At 46.5% G+C, this 19,622-nt stretch overlaps 1 protein-coding gene across 3 annotated transcripts in view; it reads left to right on the forward strand.

Moving 5' to 3' along the window:
• Positions 1–19,622, forward strand: part of LOC137571264 (dehydrogenase/reductase SDR family member 4-like) — a 103,324-nt gene that overhangs the window by 54,833 nt on the left and 28,869 nt on the right. For all 3 annotated transcript variants that reach the window (XM_068280143.1, XM_068280145.1, XM_068280144.1), the window contains one exon: positions 4,766–4,817. In XM_068280143.1, coding sequence (XP_068136244.1) covers positions 4,766–4,817 — 52 coding nt within the window. The remainder of the gene's footprint in view (positions 1–4,765; positions 4,818–19,622) is intronic.

The raw sequence follows: 19,622 nt of genomic DNA on the forward strand, positions 1-19,622 counted from the left end.
ATGTTCCCACTCCAATATCCTTGGAAAAGTACAACGCAAATATACTCTAATGAGCTTGATAGAAGATCTCCACAGCACCCAATGTGACAAACACCACTCCCCTACGCTGCTGTCAGCTATACTAACAGTATAGCTGAGAGGAAAGCATCTTTGAATTTCCCTCCAGCGCTCCCCATTGGTTCCTTAACAGACCAATAGGAATTTTTTACAATTTTTTTTTTTGTTAAATGCGAAGGGCGAACAACCCCAGTTCCCCGGGGACTGTCCACTGGCAAACTGTTTGGGCCAGCAGCCCGAATGGAGATGATCTGGGAGAAGGCTGATAAAGAAATGAGGTTTGGAGTCTGTATGCATGGACTAGGTTACTGAAGTAAGTGGTACCTGATGTTGAAGATTTTGGGCACAACCCATTCAATTTTTCTCCCAAGTTTTCTCCAGCCCCATGTACTCAGTGGACTCCCTCGCCATCCTCCTGGGGCGGCTCCATTCGTCTTCACTCTTGTCCGGTAGAAAGGCTTCAGTCATGCCAGTCGGGCTGTACTGCACTGCACATGTGCCTCTGTTGTGTTCCAGTCACTGGGAGCATACTGTACTTCTCCTGTGCAGCACTACTGGGCAAGCACATAACGCTCCTGGCATGGGAATGAGCATGTGACCAGGCTGTGTATGCACAGTGCAGCCCAGCTGGCACAATTGAAACCTTTGCACTGGATAAGATTGAAAGCAAACGGAGCCGCCAAGGAGGATGGCGAAGGAGCCCACCAAATACATGGGGCTGGAGGAAGCCCCAGGTAAGTATACATTCTTTTATGTAACTCATCTCAGGTTTCCTTTAAAGAGACTCAGAGATGAATTAAGATATTAGATTTATACATACCTAGGGCTTCCTCCAGCCCCATCCACATGGATCGCTCCCACGCCGCCGTCCTCAGCCTTCTGGATCTCCGGTACCGGGTCTCGTAACTTTGGCTAGTCAGGGCCACTCGACGCAAGCGCAGTGCGCTCCCTCCGTACTGCACAGGCGCATGCGTAAGGCAGGTGAGAGATGGAGGGAGTCACTGCGCATGCGTAAAACTGGACGCGAATGGCCAAAGTTACCAGACCCGATACCGGCTATCCAAAAGACTGAGGTCAGCGGCGTGAGATGTAAGTGAAATCAACAAATAGCAAACACTTACTGTACAGCAAACTTAAAGTGAACCAGAGACGAAGCACCCTCATGTATTTTACCATATATATCAGTGGGGACATTAGAGAAAACACATACCATGGTTTCTGTTTCATTCTTTACTGCTCAGCCTGCTTGTTATCAGCCCTGATAAAATCCCTGACTGAGCATCCAGTCTGGCTTTGCTCAGGAATCATTATAGCTGAGTCAGTCTTCTCCGATGTCTTTTCAAGCCCAAGCCTGCCCCCTTCTGGCTCTGCTATAATGACTCAGCTATAATGATTCCTGAGCAAAGTCAGACTGAATGCTCAGTCGGGGATTTTATCAGAGCTGCTAACAAGCAGGCTGAGCAGTAAAGGATGAAACAGAGAGCAGGGTAGGTGTTTTCTCTAATGTTCCCACTGATATATATGGTAAAATACATGAGGGTGCTTCGTCTCTGGCAGTGGTGGGCCGAAATTTCGCATATGCAAAATTTCACATTGAAATTCGCAATTACGCATCGTAAACATAATGCAAAATTTCAGAGAAAATCGTAATTAATTTCAAATGTAATAGTAGTATTTCAAATTTTCACTTTTTTTGTGTGTGCAAAATTTTGCATAATTTTGTGCCTACTTTAGAGGTTAATGGCAAAGCCCCCTTACATGCTGTTGCTACCAAAATTGCTACATACTGTATGTGGAGGAGAATAGTGGGTATAAGTCACAAAAAGAATTTGTAGTTTTTGAGGAACTCAATTTTAAACTGTCATTTTTCTAAGTTTAAAAAAAACATTTTTTAATTGCATTTTTAAAATCGAGTTTCTCAAAAACTACAAGGGGCTTGATTCACTAACTGTTAGCACGCCTAAAAGCTTTGCACGTGCAAACTAGGGTGCTAAGTATTTTGCACGGGCAAAGCTGTTACTGATCGCGTGCACCAAATAGCGCGCGATCAGTAACAGCTTTGCCTGTGCAAAGGGACTTGATTTAGTGAATCAACCCCCTTATAGTTTTTGAGAAACTCGATTTAAAAAATGCAAGCAAAAACTTTTTTGCACCGTCCGCGTGCAAAGTACTCTTATCAGGCTATTTTGCATGGAGACGGTGCGACGTTTTGTGCGCACCGGTGCAACATTTCACGCGCACCGTGCAACGCTAAACTTTGCGTGCGCAAACTTTTGAGCGCATATAAGCACGTGCAAAGGCACTTTGCGCGTGCTAAGGGGCTTTTCATTGGCATGTTAACACTTAGGGCATGAGTCACTATCCGGTGCTAACCTAGTTAGCACGCCTAAAGGCTTTGGGCGTGCTAACTAGGGTGCTAAGTAGTTAGCACGCACCAAGGTGAATCAGATTGTGCGCAAAGTACTGCGCGCAAAACTTTGGCGCACAAAGGCTGGTTCGCGCAAAACGTTGCATCGGGTGTGACGAAAATGTCACACCCATGCGCCATTTAGGGCGCATCCAATGCGCCATTATAGGCGCATCAGGTGCGCCGTTTTCGCCGCACCCGATGCAACGTTTTGCGCGCACCAGCCTTTGTGCGTGCAAAGTTTTGTGCGCGGTACTTCGTGCACAAGCGCTAATTAGCGCGCACAAAAGATTTTTAGGCGTGATAAGGTTTTTCACAAGCGTGCTAACAGTTAGCACCGCTTTGTGAATCAAGCCCTTAGCATGCTTTAGTAAATCAAGCCCAAGGTCTTTTTGCTAAATTATTTTTTTTGGCTTGTACCCACGTTTCGATTCTCATTAACATATGTAGCAATTTTGGTGTCAAATTTATTTACTTATTTATTTATTGTATTTATAAAGCGCCAACATATTACGCAGCGCTGGACATTCATTTAGGTTACAGACAATATTTAGGGGTGACATACAGCAAAATGACAATACAGGAATACAAGAAAGACCAGATCACACAGCACAGTATGAGTACAAGGTAATGCTTAGTCAGTCACTGGAGGGGAGCATGGATATTAGGCAAGTTAGGTTCACTCAAATGCATAGCATGGGTGCATGTAATATCCGAGGCAGCTGCGGCGAACAGCACCGCCGCCGCAGCTGCCTCCATGCGGCCATCCGTCCGTTCGGCGTGCAGGACGCCGAGGACGGAACGTTCTCCCGTGCAGGGGGCCGCCATAGCACGCGGGCGCGCGCATAGACGAGAACTTTATGCGGGGAGGAAGCCCGTCAGCTGACCTGCTGGTCGGCTGACGTCAGCGGAGACCCACGGCGCCCAGGATTGGCTGATGAGAGGAGGGCGTGCCAGTGAGGTCTCCTCTGCTTCTTAAGCAGCCGGGCTGCATTGATACTTTGTCTATCGTCGTGAATACTTGCGTGTTAGAGCGCAGACCTTAGATAGCTTTCCTGGTGTTGATGCTACGGATTTCACACCAAGTTAGGAATTACTCTTGTTATTGTATAAACTACATCCAGGGTGTTGATACCAAGGACGTCACACCCAGGCTAGGATATTACTTTTGTATTGATCTCCTGTATTTGACTCTGGCTAGCACTCTGACTTTGTACCTGTCTTCTGATCCTGTACTTCTGCCCATCTGTCTACCTGTTGCTGAACCTCTGCCTGATTACTGATTACTCTATTGTCTCACGATTCTATACCGATACGTACCCTCCTGTTGCTGAACCTCTGCCTGATTACTGATTACTCTATTGCCTCACGATTTTGTATTTACTTACCTCTGTTGCCGAACCTTGCCTGCCTGACCACTCTACTCACCAGTGGGCCCTCGCCACTGGTGAGGTACTGGTTACACCAGCTCCTCTGGTGGAACAGTTTTGCTAAGCTGTTGTACAGCCCCAATTACCTGCTCTAATTGGGCATCTGGCATTAAAGTTGTATTGTATCTCCTTGGCTGCTGTTCAGTCTGGGTCACCCGCCCCCCGAGTGTCCTCGTGCCTGCAGTAGTATCTGAATCACCCGCTCCCCGGGAGATTCAGCCTATTCGTTATTGTACTCTCCAGCCTGCTGGAACTTGTACGCTAGTATACGGTTAGTGTACTGTTAGAACCTCACCAGCTCCTCTGGTGAGGTCTGGCCAAACTAATAAAGTTACAGTTGCACCCAAACACTTACACTTGTTAGGTGTCCAGAGGTTAGTCATACTTGTATTATTGGTGATTCTGCAGATCATTAATAATCAGGTATACGTCTGTATTCTTGGTGATACTGCAGATCACCAAGAATCAGACACTCTCTGTGTGCAGACACCCATCATTACAGTGCACAGTAATGGAGGTGCATGATCAGGTAGGATACAAAAGGAGGATGACCCTGCCCAAAGCCCAATAGCATGTATGGGGGCTTTGCACTTCACTGCTAAAGTCGGCAAGAAATTGCCCAAAATTACATGAAATTGTATGCGAAATTACGAATGACTACACGAAATCAATTGAATTTGCAAATCATAATTACATGTAAGCATAATTACAAAAATTTACGCAAAATTTCGCAAAATCGTAATTTGTTGATTACGATCCTCACTAGTCTCTGGTTCACTTTAAACACTTTTTCAAAGTCCTATTTTTAAAACTGCAGCCAAATGTGATCTTTAATGTTGTGAAAAGTATTTTTCTCTTTTATCTCCACCAGAAGTGGATCAATAATCCTTTCTTCTTCATTTATTGGATATATTCCTCAACAAGTGAGTCATTTAATATACATTCTTTCAACTAATATACAGCTAAAACATTAGGTAAAACTTTTAAAAGCAATATACAGTATTTTTCATATAAATTGTTGTGTGTGGTATTGCTGTAAATGAATATGTTGGATAACAATTATGATGAATACATTACCTAAAATTTAGATGCATTATTCTTCCTTGAGATTATTTAGACAATGTTTGTTTTGCCGATTTAGATTGGCACAAAGGGGTATACTCACTAAACAGCAGTGACATTGAGTAACAAGAAAAAGACAATCGAGAGCCCCCAATAGTGTATTACTGTGGTATAATTAGCATAGGTGGAAGGACAATACAAGTTATACTCACAAGTCTGGGTTGCCGAGATAAGGCAACCACTTCAATCGCAGACGAGGAGATTAGACCTTTCCTCGCTCAGGTTAAAAAGTCGCTCTCCTTAGAAGGAAAAAAGAGGGGTGTCAACACCCATCCACCAGGTGGATCAACTTGTGCTATAATGTACAGAGGCGCCAATAGAATAAAAATAATATCAATTTAAAATCAATAAAATGTGGGTGGTAAGGGTGGACTTACCCGCCCAACAAAAAACACAAGCACTGATTCAAGTGTAGTACAAATAACATTAAATTTAATTAGTACTCCCAGTAAAAAATGTGTTTGCAACACGTTTCACGGGTCCCAAGCCCGCTTCCTTAGGCAAAAAAGCATATATATATTACAGGCAGGAGCAACAGTGTCCTTGTGTAGACGAGTGGGGCAAGTGTACTACACTTGAATCAGTGCTCGTGTTTTTTGTTGGGCGGGTAAGTCCACCCTTACCACCCACATTTTATTGATTTTAAATTGATATTATTTTTATTCTATTGCTGCCTCTGTACACTATAGCAGTAACATTGAAGTTGCCAGTGGTTACATAAGTAGCACATGTTGACTGCCGTTACGTATGCAACATGCATATTGCTAATAGTCAAGATGCTGAATAATCAAAGCGAACTCCAAATCAGTGGATTTCCACTGGAGGGCTATTGACCATTGGGCTGCCAATAACATATATCTATATAAGGGTCGGAAACTTCCAGGAACTTCATCATTAGCCATATATAAAAGGGCCTGGGAAGCAGTCAGAGAGATTGGAAAACCAAACACGTCTCGCATTAAATTTTTCCAAGAACCCCAAAAACGTTGTGCACGAGGGCAATCCCAAAAAACATGCACCAGAGACCCTTCTATACCACAACCGCGAAAACAAGACGAAGAGGCCAAAGGATAAATTTTATGAAATTTAACCGGGGTATAATCCCACCGAAACAAAAGCTTAACCGCCGTATCTTTCACCATATTTGACTTTACCACCTTAGAGACTGCAGTCCAGATAAGGGACCAGTCATATTGTGTAAACTGAATTCCCAATTCCTGTTCCCAGGCCCTCATGTATGGCATTTTATCTACATTGTCCCGACCCAATAATAATGCATACAATAATGAAATGAGACCTTTTCGACAAGTAAACCCGAAGTAAAGTGATTCAAAAGTTGTAGGCTCAAACATTGGGAAGGAAGGAAATAACGATGAAAAATAATGTTTAATTTGACAAAATCGAAACGCCTCTTCCAAGGGGGCATCTTGACCAAATCGAAGCATATTAAATGTAACTGAGACATCCCTAATCCAAAACTTATTAGCTGTAGAAAGGCCCTTATCTCTCCACCAGGAAAAAATCTGGGGGTTCCTAAAAGCCGGAACAAATCGAAGATTACCAAAAATAGAAGTCCTGGGGCAGGGAAAGGACATAAGATTATATGAAGTGGCTATAGAAATCCATAACCTGGCTAGTGATGACACAATCCTGTTCTTGCCAGAAAGAGCTGCTATATCTTTTTTAGCTGCAGCCGTTGTCACAGACCGCGAGCCGGTCTGCGGGTGGGGTAAATCGATCAGCGTCAGAAATCCTCTTACACGGTCATTTGTTCATCACGAAGGGTAACCCGCATTCGCAATTTGATGAACTGACTCGCGAAGGGAGCGTTCTGATACCAACCGAATCACTCCACACACATATACAATTCAAAGATCTGCCACCAAGCGAGTTACACAGCCCGCTACTGTAATTTTACTAGGACTTCGAGAACACTTTAGTAACCCCTAGCAGTATGCAAGAATCTGGGCCAGATCGTTATGTCTGGGCCGGGTTCTCGCATACGGGTTATAAATGTATACTTCTATTAAACACAGGGTAGCGAGTTCAGGAGAATAGGTACGATTGTGTATGTTCAGCAACAGGTCATAACCGCTAAACGATTTTTAAACGTTTAATAACACAAATGCATTACATACAGTTATATACACCTATTAACATATAAAACACAGAGCTTAAAAATAAAAGGAATAAAACAGAAAGTTCTTACTTAGTTAGCTGAGCAGTCCATTTGAATCATGAAGAAAATAGTCCAGTTTAAACGTAGGCATTCAGCTTAAAAGTCCTTTGTACACAACATGCGCCCGGTTCTTCCGTGAGCACATGTCTGGACTTCCCTAGTCGATGTAAATTGAAGAACTGGGTGGAGTTCCTTGCAAACGCTTTTTACTGACCAGGGTTTTGGGGCGGTCACTACCTGGAAAGTAGGTGTGTTGGAGGCAGGGTTACCTCCTGGCAAGTCAGGTTACCACCCACAGACTTGGAGCAAGGAATGTACCAATTATTAATAATTTGTGTAATTCCGCCCCAGATGGGTGCATCGCAGATCCGAGACCATATTCATAAGCAGCATGCGACTCTGTATTAAATGAGACTATACACGCCTAGTCTAACGAATTTGCTCTACGCATGCCGGATAAAGCGGTTTCTCAATTGATTCCTGATAGCTAGAGAAGGATAATTCATGTGAATTATAGACCTGTTTCCTAGGTATCAGGAAATGTAATTTTGGTCTTGCTGTGACAAACCTATTTTGAATTATTAATAAGTTAACGTTCCCTTTGTGTGAAGCTATACGCTTGGAGGGAAATTTTGAATCTCAACCAGTTTGAGCTGGTTTTCCTTTTGGGGAAAGATGAGCTATGTACCAAATGCTGCTCCCCAGGTGGTCTGGCTACTTGTGAAATTCTTTCCTGACACAGGATGTGGGGGAGGTTACTGTACTCAGTAAGAGAGAGGGAAATTGACATCTATTGTGCATTTACCCAAGACTGACAGGGACTGCGCACGACTATTGCGAAAATCGCTGGCGTTTACGCGCACGACCTCCGTAATGTTCGTCACATCTCCCTCCTACCAGCCGGACGCACAGAGTGGGTCTGCATGACCCGCTCTACGCGGCGCTTAGCTACTGACCGGGTTCTCGACTTCTTATCTGACTGCCCGTTAGACAACTCACCAGAAGCGTAAGGCCTCATGGTCCGGTGTGTCCCAGTGTCCGCTTTGCGGACGGTGCGATGCACACCAACAGGCTTACCTCTAAAGGCCTGGCTGGGTTTGCGTAGCGCTTCCTGTAAGGGAGAGAGTCGCTGGCTGACATCCGGGTCACTTCCTGACTCTCGGGGGTCAGCCTGCGAATCTGGAAGCAGCGTGGCATACCCCTGCTCTAACTGACTACACCTTGGCACAACATTTTGGTCAGCACAACCTAGGTGGACATTAGAGTACATTTTAAAAAACGAATTAGCCTTTACCTGGGTGGCGAGGCTTGCCCCTTCTCCAGGAAGGATAGAGGGTGGACCTGTGGGCAGTTTTGCACTGGGTTGCTTCTGCAAGGGGAAGACATGCAAGGGTGAGACAGGGAAGGAACGGCCTGTCTCCACCAGCTGTTTGTTAACAGCAGACAATGGTGGAGCACTCTGGCTGTCATAGCAGGAGGGGAGGTCTAGGCCCCCAGCTGCCTGCTCTGACACCTGGCCTGCTTCCACTGCCCTGGACGGATATGACCCAGGCAAAACAAGACTGTTACCTCTTAGATTAGAGACTGTCACATTTGAACATACATCATTTTTAGCACTGTGAGATTCAGCATGAAAGCTATTAGCAACATCTGGTACAACATTAACATCACAGTTACGTTCATTTTTCACATGTACACAGGTATCTGGAACAACAGTGACAGGTTTAGAGTCAGACAAACCGTGACTGGACAGCTGTCCATTAGAAACAGGTACCGCTTCCTTCCCTCCTTCCCTAGGAGGGCTAGGTACCATTACCCTGGCTGCCTCCCTCTGTCCCACCCCAAGCTTGTACAGTACCTGAGTGGGTCCAGACTGGCAATCCGGGGTGTTGATCACAGGTTCATAAAAGGATCGTAGGGTGCCAAGATCGGTGCCCAACAGCACAGGCACTGGGATGTCATCTGTCACCCCCACAACTTTTGACTGGCGGCCCCTTCCCCAATCGAGAACAACACGAGCTTTGGCGATGCGTGCGTGTGCGCCACCAACTCCCAAAAGTGTGACACGCTCATTAGGCAGGAAATTCTCCCTGGCTACAAGATGAGAGCGAACCAAGGTAAGCTCTGCGCCTGTGTCACGGAAACCAACAGCGATCTGGTCGTTAACTTCCACGACTTGATGATTTCCGGAAAGTCGAGGATTTGCTGCTCCCATGACGAGGTAGGCGTGTGCAGTAGAGGATGCGCTAGCCACTTCTGCGCTAGGCTCTGGAGACGGCGTCCTCACCTCGGGGCAGGCAGACTTGAGGTGTCCTCGCTGTCCACAGTGGTAACACTTCGGAACATATGTGGCATCAGGCGGATGAGTTGCAGGTGCAGCATCCGGCCTCTGTGGCTGTGGGACCCGATTCCCACGGTTAGCAGGGGGAGGAGAGCTGGGTTGCATAGGTCTCCCCCCTTTCCAGCTCTGGGCTGGAGGTCTGCGGCTGTCCGGAACACGGGTGGCCACAAAAGTGTCTGCAAGTTCTGCGGCAGCTTTGGCGGATTCAGGCTTCCGCTCCAAGACAAACTGCCGGACATCTGGAGTGCAGCAGTTCAGCAACTGCTCCTGTACGATGAGGTCCTCCAGACCTTGGTGAGAGTCTTTTTTGAGGCCCCGTGACCACTGCCTGAACACAGTCAGCAGGCGACTCTCCAGGTCGGTGTAAGAGTCGGTGTGGCCTTTCTGCAGGGAGCGAAACTTTTTGCGATAGACCTCTGGGGTCAACTGGTATTTGGCGATAATTGCAGCTTTTATCGCAGCATAGTCATTGTCTTTCTCAGCGGGTAAGTCCACAAACGCCTCAAGCGCTTTGTCCCGCAAGTTGGGTGTCAGATATCTCGCCCACTGCTCCTGGGGCAGATGATGCTGACGACAAGTCTTTTCAAATGAGTGTAAATAAGTGTCCGGGTCAGTTCCCTTCTCCATTTCTGGGAACTTAAATTTGGGAGTCCCAAATGGGCCTGCTGTGGGCCGGGGTTCCAGAGCACTTTGCGAGGGATTTTGGCCTTGCGCTCGCAGTTTGGCCATTTCAAGGTCATGTCTGCGTGCGGCTTCTCTCTCCTCTCTTTCCGCTACTTGCTCAGCCCGCCACCGGCGTTCTGAAGATTCCCGTTCAGCCTGGCGTTCTGCGCGGTCAGCATTTTCTCTGACAATCTGCATGTACAGCTCAGGATTTGTCTCCAACAGCCTTTGTAATCCAGGTTGCATTCCAGCATCAGGAACACAGAACAGGTTGGCATGGGCGGGCTCCTGCCGGCCACCATGCTCCTCAGCAGTTACAGCGACCGGTTCAGACGCGGTCCCGTTTTCCTCTGGGTCTGGAAGTGGGTTGCTTTGCTCCAACCGCTCACTTTCCTCTGCCCCAGTTACAGCACCGTCTGAACCAGGAGTGTGCTCTCCCAGCATCTGCTCCGGCTGGGTATTCAGTCGCAACAAGTCCTCAATCAATTGCGCTTTCTTTTTTCTATAAGTCACAATGCCTTTTTCTTCACACAAGTTCACTAGGTCTGCCACTGCCATTTTCTTGTATCTTGCTGCAGCCATTTTTGCCAAATAAAAGATAGGATAGGAAAAGAGATTGGGGGGGAACTCTGTGCTACACGTTTAGTCTATATAAATGGTAATGCACCGGTTATCAACCACAGATTTTTGATCTGTTCTGGCAGGTTAATCAAATAACGTTGCCGTTGATGTTCTGAACATACACAAATCCCAAAAAGCTGCCAAACAAATGTCACAGACCGCGAGCCGGTCTGCGGGTGGGGTAAATCGATCAGCGTCAGAAATCCTCTTACACGGTCATTTGTTCATCACGAAGGGTAACCCGCATTCGCAATTTGATGAACTGACTCGCGAAGGGAGCGTTCTGATACCAACCGAATCACTCCACACACATATACAATTCAAAGATCTGCCACCAAGCGAGTTACACAGCCCGCTACTGTAATTTTACTAGGACTTCGAGAACACTTTAGTAACCCCTAGCAGTATGCAAGAATCTGGGCCAGATCGTTATGTCTGGGCCGGGTTCTCGCATACGGGTTATAAATGTATACTTCTATTAAACACAGGGTAGCGAGTTCAGGAGAATAGGTACGATTGTGTATGTTCAGCAACAGGTCATAACCGCTAAACGATTTTTAAACGTTTAATAACACAAATGCATTACATACAGTTATATACACCTATTAACATATAAAACACAGAGCTTAAAAATAAAAGGAATAAAACAGAAAGTTCTTACTTAGTTAGCTGAGCAGTCCATTTGAATCATGAAGAAAATAGTCCAGTTTAAACGTAGGCATTCAGCTTAAAAGTCCTTTGTACACAACATGCGCCCGGTTCTTCCGTGAGCACATGTCTGGACTTCCCTAGTCGATGTAAATTGAAGAACTGGGTGGAGTTCCTTGCAAACGCTTTTTACTGACCAGGGTTTTGGGGCGGTCACTACCTGGAAAGTAGGTGTGTTGGAGGCAGGGTTACCTCCTGGCAAGTCAGGTTACCACCCACAGACTTGGAGCAAGGAATGTACCAATTATTAATAATTTGTGTAATTCCGCCCCAGATGGGTGCATCGCAGATCCGAGACCATATTCATAAGCAGCATGCGACTCTGTATTAAATGAGACTATACACGCCTAGTCTAACGAATTTGCTCTACGCATGCCGGATAAAGCGGTTTCTCAATTGATTCCTGATAGCTAGAGAAGGATAATTCATGTGAATTATAGACCTGTTTCCTAGGTATCAGGAAATGTAATTTTGGTCTTGCTGTGACAAACCTATTTTGAATTATTAATAAGTTAACGTTCCCTTTGTGTGAAGCTATACGCTTGGAGGGAAATTTTGAATCTCAACCAGTTTGAGCTGGTTTTCCTTTTGGGGAAAGATGAGCTATGTACCAAATGCTGCTCCCCAGGTGGTCTGGCTACTTGTGAAATTCTTTCCTGACACAGGATGTGGGGGAGGTTACTGTACTCAGTAAGAGAGAGGGAAATTGACATCTATTGTGCATTTACCCAAGACTGACAGGGACTGCGCACGACTATTGCGAAAATCGCTGGCGTTTACGCGCACGACCTCCGTAATGTTCGTCACAGCCGTGACCAGGGAAGATAAATAAAAAGGAGAGATTGAGGTTGATTCAAACTGATACCAAGCAGGGGGATTAGAATTTATTCCCCAATCCAGGATTTGACCAAGTTTAGCAGCCAAATAGTATTGCCACAAACTCGGTAGACCAATACCACCCTGTAGGGGAGATCTATAAAGAATCTGTGCCCGAACTCTAGCAGGCTTACCATCCCAAACAAATTTGTTTATTTGAGACTGCAGACCAGACAGAGATTTCTTAGCCATAGTTATAGGGAGCATGCGGAATAAATATAATAACTTGGGAAGAATGATCATCTTGCATGCTAAACTTCTTCCAAGCCATGAGACCTTGTATGAGGACCAAGTTTTCAGAAGTTGACTGATAGTGTTAGCTGTATGTGAAAAATTAGCTCCATACAGATCCCCATAGCAAGGCGTAAGAAACACTCCCAAGTATTTAAATTTAGATCTACTCCATTTGAATCCATAAGTAGTTTCCAGCCAGTTAATCGTATGAGGATACAAATTAACCGGGAGGGCTGTGGATTTAGAAGGATTAACCTTGAGACCAGAGAAAGCGGCAAATGTATCTAATAATTGAAACAAATTAGGCAAAGAGGTCAAGAGTCTAGTCAAGAACAGGAGAGCATCATCAGCATATAAGGCCAATTTAACGTTATCCACTCCATACCCATGTATATCGGGAAGTCGTCTGATCGCAACCGCCAGAGGCTCTAAAGCAAGAGCAAATAGCAGTGGCGAAAGAGGGCAACCCTGTCGAGTGCCTCTTTTGAGAGAGACGGGTACAGAAGAAGCTCCAGGAATGCGAATTATAGTGGACGGAGAATTATACAAAGCTGAAACTGCAGTGATGATAGGTCCAGATAGGCCAAAGCCCTCCAATGCTGCAATCAAGTATTGCCAACCCACTGAGTCAAAGGCCTTACTAATATCTAGGCCTAACTTTAAAAATCTAGAGTTTTTAAAGGGACTCCGAGCAGTGCAGAAACTATGGAAAAATGCATATCATTTTACAGCTCTCTTTCTCCTCTCTCCAATGATATATATACCGCCACCCTACGCCTTTTATTTTTCGCTATTTTCGCGATTGAAATTGCCGCGGCTGCGACTTCGATCTCAAAAATAGAGAAAACTAAAAGGCGTAGGGCGACGATTTAGGTGTCACCAGAAAGAGGAGAAAGAGAGCTTTAAAATGATATCCATCTTTCCATAGTTATATTGTATTACACAGGGCGACTTTTTCTCAAAAATCAGCAGCTCCATTCAGCAGAAAAAGTCGCCCTGTGTAATACAATGTAACTATGGAAAGATGGATATCATTTTAAAGCTCTCTTTCTCCTCTTTCTGGTGACACCTAAATTGTCGCCCTACGCCTTTTAGTTTTCTCTATTTTTGAGATCGAAGTCGCAGCCGCGGCAATTTCAATCGCGAAAATAGTGAAAAATAAAAGGCGTAGGGCGGTGGTTTATATATCATTGGAAAGAGGAGAAAGAGAGCTTTAAAATGATATGCATCTTTCCATAGTTTCTGCACTGCTCGGAGTCCCTTTAAGTTCAGCGTCTTGCAAGATATTTACAGCTAGTCTAACATTATCAGAGCCTTGTCTGCCAGGAATAAAACCAGTCTGAGTAGGAGCTACAAGGTTACCCACCATAGAACCCAATCTAGTAGCCAGGATCTTAGCAAACAATTTAATGTCATTGTTTAGAATAGAAACAGGTCTAAATCCAGCCGGAGAGGAGTGATCAGCATCTGGTTTGGGAAGCAGGGACATGGAAGCCAAAAGCAGGAGGGAGTTTTTCACCCTGAAGTATAGCATTGAACATTGAGGTCAGAGGGACCGAGAGTATGTCTGCAAATTTTTTATAATACAAAGGAGAAAACCCATTTGGGCCCGGAGCAGTAGAAGGCTTGAGAGATTTAATTGCAACAAGCACCTCCGTGGTTGTAATCGGAGCAATAAGTGAATTTTAATTGTTCAGAAGTCAAAACAGGCAGATGTAAGGCATCAAGCCATGCTTTGAGCCAGGGGCGTAGGAATAGGCCCTGCAGCCCCTGCGCCCGCGGGGGGCCCGGTCCCCCCCCTGGGGCCCGCTCGCGGCCGTTTTGTGGGTGCTGGAGGGGTGGCAGCATGAGGGGAAAGCCTTGCCCACAGTCGGCGGGGAGAGGGGTAGTTCCCCCCTCTCCCTCACCTCGGTGCTCTCCCCTCTGCGCTCCCCTCCAGCTCGTAAGTGTCTGTGGGGCTGTGGTGGGCAGCGAGCGGCGGGCAGATACATACCTGCTTCCGTGCGTTCCATCGGAGACTTCTCCCTCTAGCGGCTGACGTCACTTCCGGAAGTGACGTCAGCCGCTAGAGGGAGAAGTCTCCGATGGAACGCACGGAAGCAGGTATGTATCTGCCCGCCGCTCGCTGCCCACCACAGCCCCACAGACACTTACGAGCTGGAGGGGAGCGCAGAGGGGAGAGCCCCGAGGTGAGGGAGAGGGGGGAACTACCCCTCTCCCCGCCGACTGTGGGCAAGGCTTTCCCCTCATGCTGCCACCCCTCCAGCACCCACAAAACGGCCGCGAGCGGGCCCCGGGGGGGGGCCGCTCAGAAAATCTGCAGGGGGGCCCGGTGGGGCCTCGTTATGCCCCTGCTTTGAGCTCAATGATATTAGATGATATTTCGGTACCTAGGAGGTTCCGATAATACTCCTCAAATTTTTTTAAAACTTTTGGAGGGAGAATGTGATGATTTGCTCAGCTGCCTGTGCAGGCAGCCAGCCTTTTGACCATTGTGTAGGTTTGCATGCTGCAGGACTCTGGAAAGAACAGCTTCTGTCAGTTTCGCAGCTTGTGCTTGCAGAGGAATTTGCATACGTTGTCATGCAAATTGCCTGGCCACATTCATTGGAGGCGTGTACTATAAGTACTATGTCTTTCCCACAATGCTTCGCTGTTCATAAGGATTTCGTCCTATGTAACACTCCTGGTGGGGTGTCAGCCTTGCTCTCTGTTTGAACATCAGCTTAGAGTAATTCCTAAATCTGCGCTAGGCAGATTTCCCTAGTGCTGTTAGGATTGTATTATCTGTATTGCCTGTTCTGTCTTGTCTTGCCTGTTTGCCATTGTCCTGTCCCTATGGTGGTTGACAGGAAATGGTTCTGATCTCTGTTCTTGGAGTATAGCTGGTGCAGCGGTTGCTACCAGCTATCTCTTCTGTTCTGTCTCCTGGGATCGCGCTAGCTACTTTTCGCTAGCGCTGGGGATCCTTCTGTTCTGTCTTCTGGGATCGCGCTGGCCACTTTTCGCTGGCGCTGGGGATCCTTCTGTTCTGCTACTCTGTACTTGGATCGCGCTAGCCACTTTTCGCTAGTGCTGTGGATCCTATCTCTCGCTTGTCCCTGTTTTCGTCTGTCTGTCTGCTACGCTTGCTGGAGGCTCGGTGAGGTAACCGTTAAGCAAGCACTCGCGTCCTCTGTTTCATGTTTGTCTGTTAATGGTTAGTTAGGCGTGCTTGTCTCTATTGTGCTTATCACGTGGAGACCACGCATAACCGCGTGCACTGTTGCGAATGAGTGCGGTGTTCGCGGTTAGCTAGCATTTGTTATTTTCCGTATCTCCTCATTGTATTATTTGCTGTGCCTTTGCTAACCTCGTATTCTGTTCTGATCTGCCTTGTGTCTTGTCTGGCGATCGCACCTCTGGCGATCGCGTTCCTATTTCATATCTGCTGTTGTGTGTGTGCGGTTGCGGGGTGGCGACTGGATTGGCACACACACATACAACCTGTCCCTTTGCTCATTCTCATTCGCAATCGCCTCTCTTGCGATTGCGTTCTGAGTTTTGTACAATTCCTGTCTGGCATTTGTGGAGGTACAGAGGATTGGTTCCTCTGCACTCCCCAGCGCCATCTGCCGACAGGAATTTTCCCTCTACGGGTGCGTAGCACCTTTTGCTGGGTTCCTGCAAATTATACGCTTGTGGAGGATTTCCGCCGTGTCAGCGCACGCGTTGTGCGCTGATCACGGGGAAAGTTCCACAATCGTTACAGCAGGGCCGGGCCGAGGCATAGGCTGGAGAGGCTCCAGCCTCAGGGCGCAGTGTAGGAGGGGGCGCAGAATTCATTCAGCTGTCATTCCTAATTGTGTTTGAAGCAGAAAGGAATAAGAAAAGGAGATACATGGAAGTGAATACAAGCCAGATAACTAGAGATTAAGGTGTTGGGGACCCTGGGGTGCCTCTTAGTCTAAGAGCAATCAGTGTGTAACGGCTGGGATGGAGGGATGGAGGGGCGCACTTTGGTGTCTCAGCCTTGGGTGCTGGAGGACGTAGTCCCGGCTCTGCGTTACAGTATGAACAGCCCAACCCAAAACCCCAGTGTAGACGGAAATTCCGATTTGTACGATTTTGTCGAGTTTGGGTCCTGTGTCTTTAAGAGCTTTAAAAGGTTTAATTCAGAGACCAAGGCGGAATTTCTTTCTGAATGTGTGAGGTTTTGCCTGAATCCCACCTTTCAGATTTCTGATCCGTCCACGTCGGCTCTTCTGTTTGCCTATGTGCTCTTAAAAGACGATTTGTTCACCTGGGCATATAATCTGTTAAAAATCAATTCTTGGAATGGTAATCTGTATCAGTTGCTTGCAGTGATATTCTCTCACTGGTTTAAACTGCCTGGCTTACCACCTGCTCTGATTGAGTGTGTAACTGCTGATAAGTCAGCTGATCTTCCCCTTCCATGCAAAACCTTTCAGTATGACAATCAGTTCAATGTGTCTGTTGCCACTTCAGGTTTTAAACAGCAGACATGCAAAGTGGCGAAAAAGAGAAAAACTAAAAAATGCAAGCATCGGAATAAAACACTCCCTATTGATGTTTGTAATGATGTTGTTCCGTCTCCGGCTTTTTTGCCCCAATCCAAAGCTTATGTGGATCCTGCTATAGGTAGGATCGCACGCTACATTAAAGCAGTTAAAAAATCTGTTCTTGTTCCTGAACTCCACCCCTATGGAGATTATTTGGATACTGGCCTGTTTGAACCCCCATTTGCTTCCTGGGATATTGGGGCCTTGCTGGAAGAATTCGATTTTGATTGGAAAGCCTTTTGCGATTTTTACATCGCAAAAAGCGAAAATGTCTTGAATGCTTGTCTCGATTCAATGTACCTTCTGATTGATTCCGATGAATGTGACAAGGATGATGTGGATCTGGTGATCTATGTATGGCAAACGATTTTGGATGAGTTGCACACACACCAACCAATTGATTCCAATAAAGAGACATTGTTGTCGGATGATTGTTCCTGCCTTTCTAGGGTAAAGCATGTGAGTCTTGACTTTGTGCAATCTGAAATGAATGAGTGTGCCGCTGTGGTTGATTCCTGTGTGAATCCTGAAGGATTCGCTCCTGACAGTGTGCAGTTTGAATCTGTGCGATCTGATGCCTGTTTCTCGGATGTTCCTGCAGATTGTGATCGGCATGAGTCTGCCGGTTTCCTCAAGGATGTGTGGGATCCTTTGTCATTTAGAAACATATCTTTGAGATCTTCCGTCTGTGACCCTGCTATGGGGAAAATTTCTCGACCATGCAGCGTCAAAAGTAAAATTATTATGCCTAATAAAGTTTGTCCTGTTGATGTCACTATTTCTTCTGCAGATAAGTCTCTGTCTCACCCTGTTCACACCTGTAAGGGCCCGTTGCCTGGGGACAGTTGCTCCAGCGTTTCGGTCCTAGATGCCTTGCAGTCTGCTCCGCAGATCGCGGAGGTTTGCGCTATAGAAGCGTCAGTTTCACAACCTAAAGTGAATTTTGATTCGCAGGTTTTGGGTTCTGGTTCCTCGGATTCGACATTGTTAGCCGAATCTAAGAGTGAGACAGCGCTTCGGTTTTGCGAATCTGATGCTGAACCCTCTTTGCCTTATTCAGAGACGCTTTCTCTGAACCTGCCCTGTACCATGAATAACAATATGATGTCCAATCACACTGACATTTGTGAGTCCCTTTCTTTCTCTGAGGGAAGTTTTGACTCTCCACCCTGTACTCTGGATGAGTCAACATTGCCTTGTACAATATCTCCTGCCCTGCCCCTAGAGGCTCGTCTAGGTATTGCTGCTATTTTTACTTGTTTTTCTGCAGTTTTGGAGTTAAAAGCTAGTTTGACTGCCACACAGAATTCTGGGTACAGTGAGAATGAAGTTAGGGAGTCAGTGTGTGTTCCAGTAAATATACCTGTACATTCCCCTCATGATGATGAGATCCAGTCTCAGGTTATGGTGGAACCATTCCTGGGACATCTGCCCTGTCCACAAAATAAAGTTCCAGTTTTGCCCTGTAACATGGATAGTTCAGAATCCTTCCTAGAAAACTTGAAAAATGATGTTCCTGAGGTCTTGTTTGATGTTCTGGAGGTCTCCGAGTTCCTCCCAAAGGGTGCAGAACTTGTAGGAGATGTCTCCTGTCCCCCAAGTCTTTCTGAGGTGTTGCCCTCTTCCGTAGGCATTGCTGCCTTGCTGGCTACCTTTTCAGCTCTGGTGGAGCTTCAGTCATGTGTAGTCAATGATGATATTACAGTCACAGAAATTTCCGAATTTGAATCCGAGTCTTCTTTTGAAAGTCCAGTGCTTGAGACCATTGCTCGTGATGATTCTCTGCCCAGTTCTGGTTTTGGTTTCCTCGTGCCGGACTCTGAGGTTGGCAGTTCCCCGACATGTCCTGAGGTTTCTCCTGTGCTGGTGTACCCCAGTGTGCTCTGTGACCCAGAAAGCCCAAGTGTGCCTCGGCTACCAGCGTACTCAGATGCTTCCTTGGTAGAGACATGCTCTGATTTAGCCTGCCTGCTTGCATGCCCAGAAGTGGTCCCTGAAAGTCTTGATCTTGATAGGTGTCCTCGTAATTCTGAATCCGGAATTGTCATTGGTTCCATGGGGGTTCTTGGTAATTCTCCATGTGAGCCTGGTGATTGTTCTGCCCTCTTGGGATCTCTGTGGAGCTTCAAAAGGTTCTGGGAGATTCCGGGAGAAATTTTGCTTGGTCCCCTGGATAAGATCAACGGTGGCTTTTGTGTTGTAAGGGACACTTCAAACAGGTATTGTGGCAGGTTTGGTATTTTCGGACGCTCCTTGGAAGGTGGTGGGTATTGTCTGGAGGGTGTCGATGGCTTCTTCTCTGGCGTTCACAGTCCTGATGGGTGTTATACTGAGACTGGTGGTACTGATAGGCATGTTTCGGTGGCTTCTGTTTCCGATGAGGTCGGTTTCGGGTGGACTGACTCTGGAATTGGACCTTGTC

The sequence above is a fragment of the Hyperolius riggenbachi genome, chromosome 4, assembly GCF_040937935.1.
Source record: "Hyperolius riggenbachi isolate aHypRig1 chromosome 4, aHypRig1.pri, whole genome shotgun sequence".
NCBI classification, from domain to species: Eukaryota; Metazoa; Chordata; class Amphibia; order Anura; family Hyperoliidae; genus Hyperolius; species Hyperolius riggenbachi.